Here is a 13339-nt window from a genome sequence, read left to right as displayed (position 1 = left end):
ATGAGGTCTGGAGGCTGCAGGTACTGGTCCTGAAAAAAGTAGAAGAGAAACAGGTTTTCATTGTGAGCCTCCAGGTTTTACAGCTAAAATGATAAAATTTTCTACATCAGTTGTCTGGACTGTTGTCCCCCTTTAATTCCTCCTTCTAGTTTATGCTTCCCCTTGCTTCCCATTATATGTCTTAATGAGATCCATATTCCAGTAGCCCTTATGCTTTAATTTCCCTGGGACATGCCCTGGGAGGAGTGGATGGGGAGGCTGGAAGTGATGAGTGATTGCAGTGGGGTGGGGGGAGTTGTAGCTGCCAAATTTCGAAGTGGGGAGGTTCTGGATGACATGTAGGGCACCCCAGAACCCAAACCCCTGTCCCAGGAGTGAGTGCCCTGCTCCTGCTAGCTGGTGAGAGAGTTAGCAAAAGTTTCTGAAGAGCTTTTAGAATAGAGCCCAGGGAATAGAAGGGGGGTGCTCTCCCTGCCCCCACCCCCAAATAATAAAAAGGGCAAGAATCTCTTCTAATGGTCCGCTGATGATTTATTGGTCACAAAATGCTGCAGAACTCTCATGTCCAGCTATTGTGGCACAAGATGGGTGTCCAGAAGAGCTGGAAGTGGGGGTGAGGGGCTGCCTCATACTCATAGCTGTCATTAGGGTGGGATGATGTTAGGCATACCCACCAACTACTGGGGTTGAATGGAGTCATCCCTACAAGGATTTGTGACGGCTCTTCATGAGTGGTGGTGATTTGCTGGGCACCAGAGATCCACTTGGCATCTTGTGTCCCCATATCCCACACCTGGAGGATCTTTGTCTTGGCCCTGCACTGATGCCAATCCCACTGACGTCCACAAGCTGCAGAAATCTAACGAAATGCATCATGGTTGCGGGGCCTTGAGCAGAATGCCTAGGATATCTCTTCCCCAACACAAATGGAAAGCAAGTTGAGCACCTCTTCCCAGAACCATCTGACAGAGGAGGAGGATGCCAGATCCCTCACTGCTCTAAAGCAGGGGTTTTCAATTGGGGGTACGCATACCCCTAGCGGTACTTCTGATGACCTCAGAGGGTACTTAGCAGCGGGTGCCTCTGCTGGCACGCCCGCCACCAGCACACTCACTGATCAGCTGAGAAGGACCCTGCCCCCTGGTTGTTGACTGGCCGCTGGGGGGACACCCTCCCTGGTCACTGGCCGCTGGGGAACTCCTGCCTTCTCAACCAGCAACTGGGGGTACAGTGGCCCCAAAAGGTTGAAACCCTTGCTCTAGAGCCATTAAGGGTGCCAGGGGTGTCCCCACAGGCTTTTTGGCCCAGTTGCCCTAGGCAGCCACCGTTGCCACCTGCACGGAGGTCTCCTCGCGCACCCAGCACCGCGGGGCAGAACGTGACCAGAGTAAAACTAGGGCCGGAAACGCCACGCGGGCCGGGCACAGCCATCACAGGCGCTCTCCCGCGCCCCCCCCGCTCCAACAGGGACGGCTGGCAGCGCCTGCCGCAGCGGCGCGGTCGCTGCCCTCGATGCAGCGCTGAAGCGCACGGAAACGCCCGGCATTCAAACAGCTGTGGGACTGGGCCCTAAGAAGGCCCTGAATCTCCCTTGGTTTTGGCCCCACTGCGGCTGCGTCGCTGCTGGGCAGGACAGGACAGGCAACGCGGCGACCCCAGGCGGCGAAGAGCGAGGGACAACTCCCCACAGCCCGGCCCGCCACGCTTCAGCCTTTTATGACGCCATCAGCGGGCGCCCAATGGGCGAGGGGCGGAAGTTCCATCGGGCCGGGGCGGGCTCCCATTGGCTGCGGCGCGCGGCGGGCTATGGCGGGCCGCAGCGTGGTGGCCTGGCGCGGCAAGGCCGAGTGGGACCAGGTGATGGTGGGGCTGTATGGCGGGGACGGCCGGCTGCAGCAGCACGCGCTGGACCGTGTGTCGGCCTGGAAGAGCAGGTGCGGGCCGGGCCGGGCGGGGGGAAGTGGTCCTGCTCTGCCCCTGCCCCTGCATCAGCCCCTTCTCCCCCTGTGTGTCCGGCTGCAGCCCCCCCGGGGCTCTCGGCTTCCCCCCGCACAAGCCCTGCTCAGCCCCGTGCTGGGTCCCGCGGGGCCAGCTCTGCCCCAGGCCCCTCCGTAGCGTCCCAGAGAAGTGGGGCCAGGGGCAGGTCCCCACCACCCCAGACACTGCGTCGCCTGCGCGCTGCCCGAGACCGGCATCGACCCCGACAGAGGCAAAGCAGGGGAGCCGCGGTACTGACGCCCCTCTTCTGTGAAAGGTTGCCAGCAGATGCTCAAGAGATCCGGTGTAGGGGCCGTGCCCCCGCTGCAGAGGAAGGCAAACGCCCCGCACCCCCCATCCAAGCAATTGCATCATGGGGTAATATTGCTTTTAAACCTCGAGTATGGCAGCGGTCTGACCCCAGCCCTTTAGCCAGGAGCCTCTGGCTTGGTCTCAGCAGGAGCGTTGGCACAGTCAGTCAGATGGGGACATGCCACGGCGGTTTTCGCCTTCCTCTGTGGTGGGGGGCATGGCCCTCTACCCAGGATCTCTTGAGCATATAGTGCTGTTTCAGAGAAGCGGGGCGTTGGCGGTCATGGTTCCCCTGCCTTACTTGTGCCAGGTTAGGGTGTTAGGTCTGTTGTGTCAGGGTTGATGGTTATCTTTTGTAGAGCATAGGATAGCTGATGGGTCTGTCTGGGATGGTCTGGATAGGACTGATCCTTCCTCAGGCATGGGGTTGGACTAGGATCAGTGTTTCTCAGCCTATGGGTCGCAACTCAAAAGTAGGTTGCAAGAATATATGAAAGGGTCACGAGCAAAATTTTAAACGTGGATCAATAGACTTTTAAAGAAGGATCTGTTTTTAAAGAAAAAAACATGGGAAACTCTAGCTTTTCCCTTGCAGGCTGGCAGAGTTCCTGCCTGTGAGGGGCTGCTTGGGGCCCCCCAACCCACACATTAGGGGGCTGGGGGCAGGAAGCAGCAGGTCAGTAGTGAGAGGCACCGAGCTGGGACTGGCCATCGATGTCTACAAATGGGCCCTGGTACAAAAAAGGTTGAGGACCACTGGATCTCTGGAGGCCCCTTCCAGCCCGGCTTCTCTGCAATTCTGAGTCCTCAGCCTTGGCTGTAGCCAACACCCAGTGCCTCTTAGGGGGGCTTAAAAACACCCTGGCATGTGTAGCAGATGGTGGGGGAAGGAGGAGGCAGGGGCAGCCAGCAAAGCCTGGAGGCATGGGAAATGCCCATAGCAGAACACAGGCATAGCTACACCTCTCTTATCACCAGTCAGTGGCTGTCCAACCTCTCCTTGAAGACCTCCAGTGATGGAGAGTCCACAGCTTCTCCAGTAAGTCTGCTTCATGAGAAGCTCTCAAAAAGGGATTAGACAAGTTTTTGGAGGAAAAAGGCATCAGTCAGTATTGAGCATGGGGGTTAGGGGTACAGCATCTGAATAAGAGCTTCCTAGATCTTCAGTGCTGAAGGCTGCAAGTGAGAGAGGAACAGTGTGAAAAAACAACTCTGGTCACTCTGCCTTTCAGCATCCACTCTCTTCCACACCATGGTGTGACACAGGCCTATATGTTGTCTCAGAAGAATTGTGGGGCAGTGCCCACCAAGTAAACTACTGGAAAAGCAACAATGAATTGCTTGGAACAACTGAAAACATAACAGGGACAGGAGTGAAGGCCACAGGTTTATAACTAGTGCACTGAGTGCGGACACCGAATGCCCACTGGCATGCTGCAACACAGGCCTATTTGGCACTTTAGGGGCTTATAGTTTCACAGGGTGGACCTTTCACCTATAAGCCCCCCCTCAAAAAAGGAGGCTACTAGGAAAGTGGCAACTAATTGTTGCTTGGAACAGATGATAACAAAGTACTGATGGGAGTGAGGGTCAAAGGTTCAAAGCTAGTGTGCCAAGGGGTGACACCGAGTAGAGCACACTGGGCAGTGTGGCACAGGCTTATTTGTTGTCTAGGGACCCTAGACCAGTGTGCACGAGGAAACACTATAAGCCTTCTTAGGGAGGCCACTAGTTAGGTAACAACTGAGTGCCGGGGACAACGAAAGACAATGGACAGGTGGGTCAAAGGTTTAAAACTAGGATGCCAAGGGTGGATACCAAGCAGAGCACACTGGGCAGTGCCCACTGGCACAATGTGACACAGACCTATTTGTCACATTGAGGAATGTAGGTCTAGGCCCACCAAATAACCTACTGGCCTCTCTCAGGCAGGGAGGCCAAAAAAAGGTGACAACTGATTTCTGGGGACAAATAGTTAATAATAAAAAAAAAAAAACCAAGAAAAAAACAGGGACAGGAGTGCTGGTCAAAGGTTAATAACAAGAGTGCCAAGGAGAGACACTGAGCAGAGCACTGGCATGGTGTGACACAGGAAACTGGGCAAGGTGGACCCATGATGTGACCAGTAAATTCCAGTTCTTATGTTCTCTCCTAACCAAACTCAAGATGTCCCTCCAAGTCAGGGTCAGTCCACAGTACACACATTGCCGTGGCCCTGCCCCAGCAATGGACTTTGGTTGAAATCATGCAGGGCATCTCTTATTCCAAGCACGAACGGAGTCTTCCAGAGAGGCTACGCTAGCCCCTGGTTCATGCTGCAAGCCAGTGATGACTTGAGTGGGCTAGGAATCCACCTTCTTTCCATCCTGCCATCTTTATCCACTACCTCTTACAGCCTGAGATTACAGAACTAAGGGGGAAAAAAGAGCTTACACTCAAATGTTTAATTATGATATGTCTATAGAAAGTATTTCCCTTATGTTTTCTGTATCTGTAGGTATGGGCAGAGAATGCCTTTAGCTGTGGATTGCACTACTGATCTGATTCGCTGTAAAATCCTGGATATGTCTGGCAATGTGAGCTCCCACGAGCTAGTCCTTTCCTATGGTCTAGCCCTGGTGAGGTAAGACTTAATCTGGTAGATACAGTAGGGGATGTGGGAAAAAAATCCAGGGAGGGCATGATTCCCTTTGATAATTTAATTCTGTAGCTCTCCAACAGCCACAGTTGGGTTTGCAAATTAAGCCTCAAGAAAAATCAGAAAGAAAATTTTCTTCTCTTTTTGCACATCAAGTTATGGTGATTTTTTCTTGTTTGTGTCTTACATATAGGTTTGTGAATCTCATCACTGAGCGCAAACAGAAGATATTTTACATTCCTCTGAGAAGACTAGCTAAAGAGGTAGGTATTGGATTCCTTAGTGGAGCAATTCACAAAGGAAACTTCACAGGCCCTCAGGGCCATTTAGTTTGCAAACCTTATTTTTTGCGTCACATTTTTTACAATAGCATTAGGTTTAGTGTATGGATCTATTTTTTTTGAGGGGAGAGAGAGGATGAGGACAGTGGGCTGGGGAAAGGAGCACACTCTCATGAAGACAGCTTGCTAGCAAAGATGAAGTAACAGCAACATTTGGGGACTGTGATACTCGCAGCTCTGTCTCACATCCAGGAATGGGAATGGTGGCTTGGTAGGTATATCCCTCTGATTTTCCTTGGTCTGAAGCGTTGCTTTTGATTTCTAATTCTGAAGGAGAGAAGGAAGTAGTCTCCAATGACCAACCAGGCATCAAAATATTGAACTCACTGCAGTAAATGAGTATTTTCCAATCTGAACTGTGGCCTAAACTGCTTCATAGGATTAAATAATGATAAGGATATCAGTGTGAACAGTGCATCTCTTAAAAGCATCACCTAATGTTGTTGCAAACATTTCAGATCTTTGGAACTTCAAACTACAGGTAATTCCTCCCAAACCCTTATTTAACTTCACTCCTGCCTCAGCTCCTGGTAATTTCTCTCTTTACTTGCATTGAGGAGCCTTTAATGTGGGCTGGTTCTTAGAACTACACAAACTACCAGGCACCTCACTCAAAAACACCAAGAACACCCTAACTGACCACAGGGCACAGTCATGGTCCTGCCACTGCAAGGACAGAGGGATGTGAAGTAGTTTAAGATATTCAAGAAAGAGGACCATGCCACCCTGCTGCACTGCCCCCTGTTCCCTTCCCCCTGCCATGGAGGTACTGGGAGGAAAATAATTGACAATACAAAGGTTAATCTGACTGCAAAATAGCAAACTGGTATAGAGGGACTGGTGTTTTACTTGCAGGTACTTCTAAACAATTATAGATTTTCTTGAAGGGGTGGTCCTAACTAAAGTCATATTAGTAGTGTGGAAGAAGAGACATCCTCATCTAAGGCTTGGAATGAAGTTGATGAAGCAGAGATGTAGGAAGGCTATTCAGACAGGCAGAGCCACAGAGGAGGATGTTCCAGGCTATAACAAGTTTTTAGAATCCAGCCTTACTGTTGTGATTGCCATTAGAGGCAACACATGTTGTTCAGAAACAGTTGTGCTTCTTTTTAAGATGAATATTCCAGTTTGGGTTGTGGATCTTCGTCATGATCTGACCCACGGGAAGCTGCCCCAGCTAAATGCATGCCGAAAAGGTAAGTGCCATGCTCATCCTACTTTGCATAAAAAGGAACTTTTCCACCCAGGGTAAACGATAACATTTTTATTTTCCTGTGCATTGTGACTTTTCATTTTTACCTAGAGAAAGCGTTACAATCTGTGCTTTCTCCTTTCTCTGAGCAAGGGTGTATGAGCCCAAAAGCTTGCAAATAAAGGATTTTTTTTTTTTGCAACTATTTACTTTGTCTAATAAGAGAGATCGTCTCTGCCAAAAGTTCTGCATTTTTTTTTGCCTGTAGACCAATATGGCTAAAACATGTAACCATGCTCATCCTACACATACAGCACATCTGCTTCCTGATTCTGGGAGTCATCTTACTCAGAGATGCTCTCTCCTTGTGGGTCCACTGGGTGGTGCTGTAATACCAGAGTCTGCTGCCCACATAGTAGCAGGTGATAGTGGAAAGCAGTTCCTCCAAAGGGGAGACTACAGGGAGAGTCCAGCTAGGTGGAAGTGACTGACATGTCCATGATAGAAGGCTGGCAGGAGAAAGAATGGGGAGGAAGAAAGAAAAAGCTAGGGGATGAGATGCAGCAAAAGGTTTCTTTCCCAAGAGAAAGCATCAGGCTTCTCCACATCTGGGTTGGGGCAGGGGAAGAATGAGGGGAATGCTATCAGAGATGATCCTGCTCACCTGGTTGAAGGTTTGAGCTTCCCCTGCAGCCTACGTCCGTTTAGCTTACAAACATGAAAGCATTCTAAGTCTCCTCTGCTGGTAGCAGGGACGGAGCGTCTCAGGACTGGGGAAGCCCAGGCCCAATCCTCTCTGAGTCCCAGCCCAGGGCTGTGAGGGGAAGATTTCTAACTGCGTAATTCTTGCCAGCCCTCATACCACTTCCTCCATCTGCCCCTCAAGCTAGCTGTTGCCATCACCTCTCATACTGGCAGCCTGAAGTCCTGCTACTGCTTCTCAGGCCCAGACTTTCCTCCAGACTGCATGGGTCTTCCTTTTTATCTTTGCAGGTTGGGTCTGATTCCTGATTGATTAGACAGAAGACTTTAGCTGACACAGGGGCCTAATTTTCCATTAGGGCTCTGGTTAACCCTTTCCTTGCTTTGTGGGGTTATTGAATCTTTCTTGGAGGGAGGAATTCTGGCACCTGATTTTATATAGACCTTGATAGATGAGAGATGTTTTTAGAGGTATTGAGAACTCATAATGCTTCTAATGAAATAGGATATTCAGCACCTCTGAATAGATGGCCTGATTTTTAGGCTTTTAAACTTATTTTGTGGAACCTGTAAGCCTCAGTCTTAGTACTGAGATGCCAGAGAAACTCAGCTAGAATCCATGTTGGATTGGGTAATGGCATTTGACACATGGCTAGCAGTGAGATAGTGGCTGGAGAAATGGAGATTTTTGGTGGGCTGCTCCACCTTATTTTGGTAATTCACTGTTCAGACTGTTTCCATCCTGTTGGTAAAAATCACTAGTTAACTTTCTGAAACTTCCACTTTTGGGACTGAAATTTCACTTGAATCTGCCTAATGCAGTGAGGTGCAAGAATGCACAAAAGCCCATGCTCCACGCCTGCATGTGGCACAATCCCCCAGAATGGGAATTGGTCTAATGTCCCCATCACAAAAGTGTTCCTTCCTTTGTAGTCTTTTCACTTTTTATTATGGGGTGCTTTTAATCTTAGAGGAACTTGGTTGCTAATGCCAATTTACAAAATATTTGCTGGATTCTAATGAATGGTGAATTTCTGTTCTGTGAGGAGAGAGCAAACGTGTCTTGCTGTTCACCTGCAGGGTGTGATGTTGTGCTGGAGTGGCTCCGAAGAACGTACTGGAGCTGCCAGCTGGGCAATAATCTGTCTGGAGAATGTGAAGAAGAGCAGGATGAAGAGGCAGAGATGACAGCAGCAACAGAGACAGAGATGGACAGTGACACAGAGGAGGCTCAGGACCTGCAACCCCAAGGTTACCTGGAAGACAAGGAGTTTCACGGTGGGTGTTTGAGATGAGTGAGAGATCACTTGGTGTGCTGCTTTTGTGGTGAATGCTCAAAGCTGTCTAAGCAAGTTGATAAAAAGTCTCTCTCTTAGATCAGGGTGAGTAATTATTTGCAACTGAGGGCCACATAGGGTGTATTGATGAGCTGTCACATGTCAAGTCAGCACTCCCTCTCCCTGTCCAACAGCTCACCAAAACTCAATGGGGCTGTGGGTGGGTGAGGAGCAGTGTTCAAAAGTGGGAAGGGCAGGAGAAGCTGCCTTCTGCCCTCAGGCATGCCCTTGCCCTCTGGGGTGTGGGGTGTGTGTATAGGGAGGATTTTAGGGGGGTATATGTGTGTGTCTGTGGAGGGGGGCTGCCTGGGTGCTAGGTCCTGGGAGCCTGCTGTGGGTGCAGGGTGGGGAGAGGAGGGTGCTTTCAGCAGAGCTTGCCCAGGTGGTGCAGTGCGCGCTGCTCCTTTGGTGCTCCACTTGGGGCTGAGCCCTGTCCTCTTGTACCGTGGCAGCCCATGCCACATACACACTAGTGCCCAGTGTGGGGCTGGGTGCTGCTTTATGTCCTCCACCTCCAGTGGCGGCTCCTGCTCCTGTTCTTGCCTCCTGCAGGGCTGCTCCAAGCGTGCAGCTTCAGCCAGGCTCCTGGCCCAGTGCACAGTTGGCTTAGGCTCCAACTCCCAGGAAGGTGGCCAGGAGCTGAAGTTGGTGCACGGGCAGGAGCTGCCCCGTTGAAGTTGCTCTCCAGTTCACCCAGAACAGCGTGGCATGGTGCAGCAGAGGCAGGAGCAGCTTCCACTGGGCTGTTCCTGGTGCAGCTGCAGCTATCTGGGTCTTGCTTTGCAATCCCCACCTCCAGCAGCAGCTCCTCCTCCTTCTGCTACATCACACCACGCCGTGCTGCTCTCAGTGGGCACACAGGGCTGCAGCTCCAGATCCTGCCTGCCTTTGACTGGCAGCTGGGAGCTGAAGCCAGAGCCTCGCACACTAGGGTAGGAGCCGCCTGGCTGAAGCTGCTTGCCCAGAGGGAACAGCCCTGCCAGAAGCTGGTCAGGGCCCACGCTGTTGGATGCCAGCAGAAGCCCAGTGCAGACTGCCACACCATAAGTAGGCAGGGCATGGTCTCCTGTGGAGTACTGCGGGGGCAGCCACTGGCCAGATCCAATCACCTGGTGGTCCGGATCCCGATCGTGGCCCATATTTTGCCCATCGCTGTCTTAGATAGATAGTAGTATAGCTGTTCTAGGCTTGCATGATTTTTGGAGGAGCTAACATTTTTCATATCAACTCCTCGGATTTTCATCAGTGGGCATCCCTGTGACATAGCTGTAATGTCTGTTAACACTTGGCTGAAACCTGAGCTAACCCTTCAATAAGCTCAGGGGTTGGTCTCAGTTTCCATATTAATTCTATCCCCTGCTACACATTCATGCAGGTGAGCCCGTAACTCCAGCCTGTGTTCCTGCTTGGTTTCATAAGTCAATCACTAAATACCTGAGTTGGGAGGAAACACCTTGTATGGGGCCATTATTTCAGAGCTTTCATCTACAGCAGGGTGCACAACTCAAACTCTGTTGAGAGCTTCTTACAACTTACATTTGCCCGTGGACGGTTGTTATCAGCATTATACTTCTGTAATGTCATCACAACAATTACAGGGTATCCCTGGGGGATTCTGCTGTTTTCACAGATTAAAACAGATCGTCTCCTCCTGCCTTGCCCCCTGTCACTGCCCACTACCTTACCTGTCACAGGGAGCTGTGCCATTGGATACAGTCATGGCTTCTGGTCCTGTTCCTTTTCCCAGGTAGATGCAGATCAGGAATGCAATACAGCCAACTCACTAAGGTGCCATGCTATGTAGTGTGCACCCCAATCTAAAGGTTTTCTTGCACTTTCCTTTGAAGAATCTCAGTTCAGCCACTGGAAACAAAATAATGGGTCATGTGAACCACTGGTCCAAATCCCATTGGCAACTCCTGTATTATTTGAAGAGACTGCAGTAGTGTAGAGTAATCAAAGGGCTGCTCAGCTAGACATGAATGGTCTTTTTGCATTTTAATGCCATATGCGTTGAGTGTGAATTGAGCAGCACTTAAATGTTAGCTTGTTGCCTGTTTAAACTCTATAATTGTGCTTCTTTCTAGAGAAGGTCAGAAATGTGCTGATATCCTACAGAAATCATCAGTTTGGGGTAAGTCCAATTTGTTCATTAACTCTTCTAGCCCATCTTCTTTTTCTGTTGTAAAGCAATCTTTGTGTTTTTCTTATTATTCTTGTTCAAAGACTGAGAAACCTCCGTACAGGGAGGCTTGATTCAGACTATCTGGCTGCTTGCTTGGCTGGCTTTTGTACCAAAAGTTTCAGTGTACAGAAATCCCTGATTCCCCCTTCCCACTACACCTCTCTTCATTTCTTAAATAATCCTGCAAGCAGAACTTATCCAGAAGAGACACACTGGTATTTGTGCCCTAGCTTATGCTGCTTTGCAGTCCAGCCAGTAAACAGTGTAAATAGAGCAACTTTTGCTAGTTTCCTACTAGGATGGTTTTTAAGGCATAGTAGTTAATTCAGCAGCCTGTAGATGGGGTTGTGAGCATTGCAGAGGTAGGGAGAGCTATGTTGTGGAACTGAGATGTGCTGTTGTCTCTGTTGGTACTGTCTTGCATGATTCATTGAAGCAAAATGTCATGGGTTCACTGAAAAAACCCACGAAATTTGAGTCTCTTGACTTCCGATAGGATCACACTTTATATTATGTTGTCCACATAGGCATATTTGAAATAATCCCACGCTTGTCTGTAATTCCTGCATCTTTCTGGGTGCTTAGTAATTGTGCTTTTAATTACTGAACATGAAGCCCTTAGAAATTAATGCCTTAGTCTTTTTAGTGTGAGGTCTTTAGTCTGGTTTTCCTATCATTCAGCGCGTTGTACTTTGAAAGTGACTCAGTGGCTGGGACAGCGTGGGGAGTTACGAGATCAGGATTCTAACTTTTTTTCTTTTATATTTACTGAGCTTGTGACTGGGCAATTTTTTCTCCCTTGTCTCGGTTTATTTCTCTTTAAAACGGTACATTGCACGCACTTAACCTCATTAGTGAAGTATGTTAAATGAATCTGGTGACAGGCTCTGTAAAAACCCGTTAGATAGGATCTGATCCACAATCTACTGATGTCAGTAGGAGGTGTCCTATTTTACTGATGGTTTTGTGTCTCACTGCTTGAGAGCTCTTCATCTGTTTCCTTAGAAAATAGTTTTCCTGTGACACCTTCTCATACGCACCCTGAAGCCAAGAGACCATTCAGTTAACCATAGGTGAGAAGCCAGTGGGCGGTTTTACAGCATGTTTTGAAATAGAAGAATCTCAGGTTTTTGAGGCATATGCTAAGATGACATGACATCTCTTTCTAGTTCCTCAGGACCTTGGAAACATTGCATTCTTGGGTCATATGTAAATATCTAACTTCTGTCTGAATGTTGCTAGTGTTAAAAGTAACACCCAAGCTTATTAGAATTGTAATGTCACATGGAAAAAATACTTTACTAGTTTATTTTGTACATTCCCCAGTACTATATGGAGGAAAAATGGTGAAACAGATGACACAGTTACTTCCCATTTTAAAAGGGCAGTAGAGGGGAGAGGAAAAAGTTTCAAACTGAATAGGAAAATGCGACTATATAACTGCAAGAACTGGCATGGAGGGAGAGGGAAGGGGGCTGTATGTCACTTGAAGTAACTATATTTTTTAAGTCGTTGTTGGAATTTCTAGGTGATGTCTGGCATTTTAGGCTGCCTATATACATGCTTGGGCGGGAGGGGGGTGGCGTTCTAATTAGAATGGTTCCTGGAGATCACCTCCTATTAAAACACCTCACTGTCACATATATTAAGCCCCTGCAGGTTTAAAAATGGCCACAGGACACTTTATCTAAGCTTCATTCAACAAGATTTAGTTAAAGTGCCCCAGCAGCCTTTGTTAAACCTGCGGGGGCGTAAACACGTGATGGTGAGGCCGTGCTGGAGTGTTTTAATTAGAACATGAACCAGCACATGTATAGGAAGCTGTAGTGTCTTCTTGGCTGAATGGCTGTCTCATGAGAATTCCCCAGATTTGGTGTAAGACTTTCAAGGACACTCACAGCAGTGCTTTCTCAGTGACAGATGCTTTACTTTGGGCACTTGAGTCCTAGTTCCACATTTTAAACGTTTCCCTTGGTTTCGTGACATCTCCAGAAACAAAACATCGTGCCTTAGGATTGGTATGTGTAGTGGGCCATGGGGAAGTGTTCTGCTGTGATCATCAAGTAGCTGAGCTAATTTTTTATGCTCTCCTCCTGCAACTGCACTTTCTACATAGGCCGTTTTTTGAGTTCCATGCATCTTGTTCATTGCTCTTTTAATAAGATGGTGTTTCAAGTCTGCGCTTCTGTACAGTATAGTCAAGTGGTAGAACGTAGTTAGGTGTTGAATCTTCCAAGTGTGTGCTGGATATTATTGCCATTTGAAAAATTTACTGTCGAACAAAAGGTTTTGATCTAAAGTAATAGAAGTGTCTTTCATTCTCTGACTGCTGTTTGAAGGCATTGGACTGAAGCTATAGGGGAGACCACATGTATCTGGTGTCACGATAAATCTAGTTACCTGTGTGGAGGAACACAAGATCCTTTTGTTGTTTGTTATCCAGAAGGATGGATAATAATAACTTGCCTAAACCTCCTTTAGTAACCAGAAGGCATGGTTGTAGCTGGTTACCTGACTTCTGGGTTTTTGTTTCTTTAATGTGGCATTGGAAGAAAAGCTTCTGTCCAACTTTTTGCAGGGAGGGAGTTCTGTCATTGGCTCTTGCAGTCAAAGATAATGATACTCAACTGATGTCATGGAACTAGTGTCTTTAAG

At 48.6% G+C, this 13339-nt stretch overlaps 1 protein-coding gene across 2 annotated transcripts in view; it reads left to right on the top strand.

Annotated features, from left to right (window-relative positions):
• Positions 1–1783: 1783 nt before the first annotated feature.
• LAS1L (LAS1 like, ribosome biogenesis factor) overlaps positions 1784–13339 on the top strand; it is an 83425-nt gene continuing 71869 nt past the window's right edge. Inside the window, exons 1-6 of one of the 2 annotated variants that reach the window (XM_019536194.1) lie at positions 1784–1934; positions 4787–4912; positions 5121–5190; positions 6383–6464; positions 8243–8440; positions 10587–10633. In XM_019536194.1, the coding sequence (XP_019391739.1) occupies positions 1807–1934; positions 4787–4912; positions 5121–5190; positions 6383–6464; positions 8243–8440; positions 10587–10633 (651 nt within the window). In that variant the 5' untranslated portion in view covers positions 1784–1806. Of the gene's footprint in view, positions 1935–4786; positions 4913–5120; positions 5191–5541; positions 5750–6382; positions 6465–8242; positions 8441–10586; positions 10634–13339 lie in introns of those variants that run through there. The other variant, XM_019536195.1, reaches the window with a different exon arrangement.

Source organism: Crocodylus porosus, unplaced genomic scaffold, assembly GCF_001723895.1.
Source record: "Crocodylus porosus isolate Cpor-Errol unplaced genomic scaffold, CroPor_comp1, whole genome shotgun sequence".
Lineage (NCBI taxonomy): Eukaryota > Metazoa > Chordata > Crocodylia > Crocodylidae > Crocodylus > Crocodylus porosus.
Note: the sequence above shows the minus strand (reverse complement) of the source record. Positions and strands in the feature narration are given on the sequence as shown.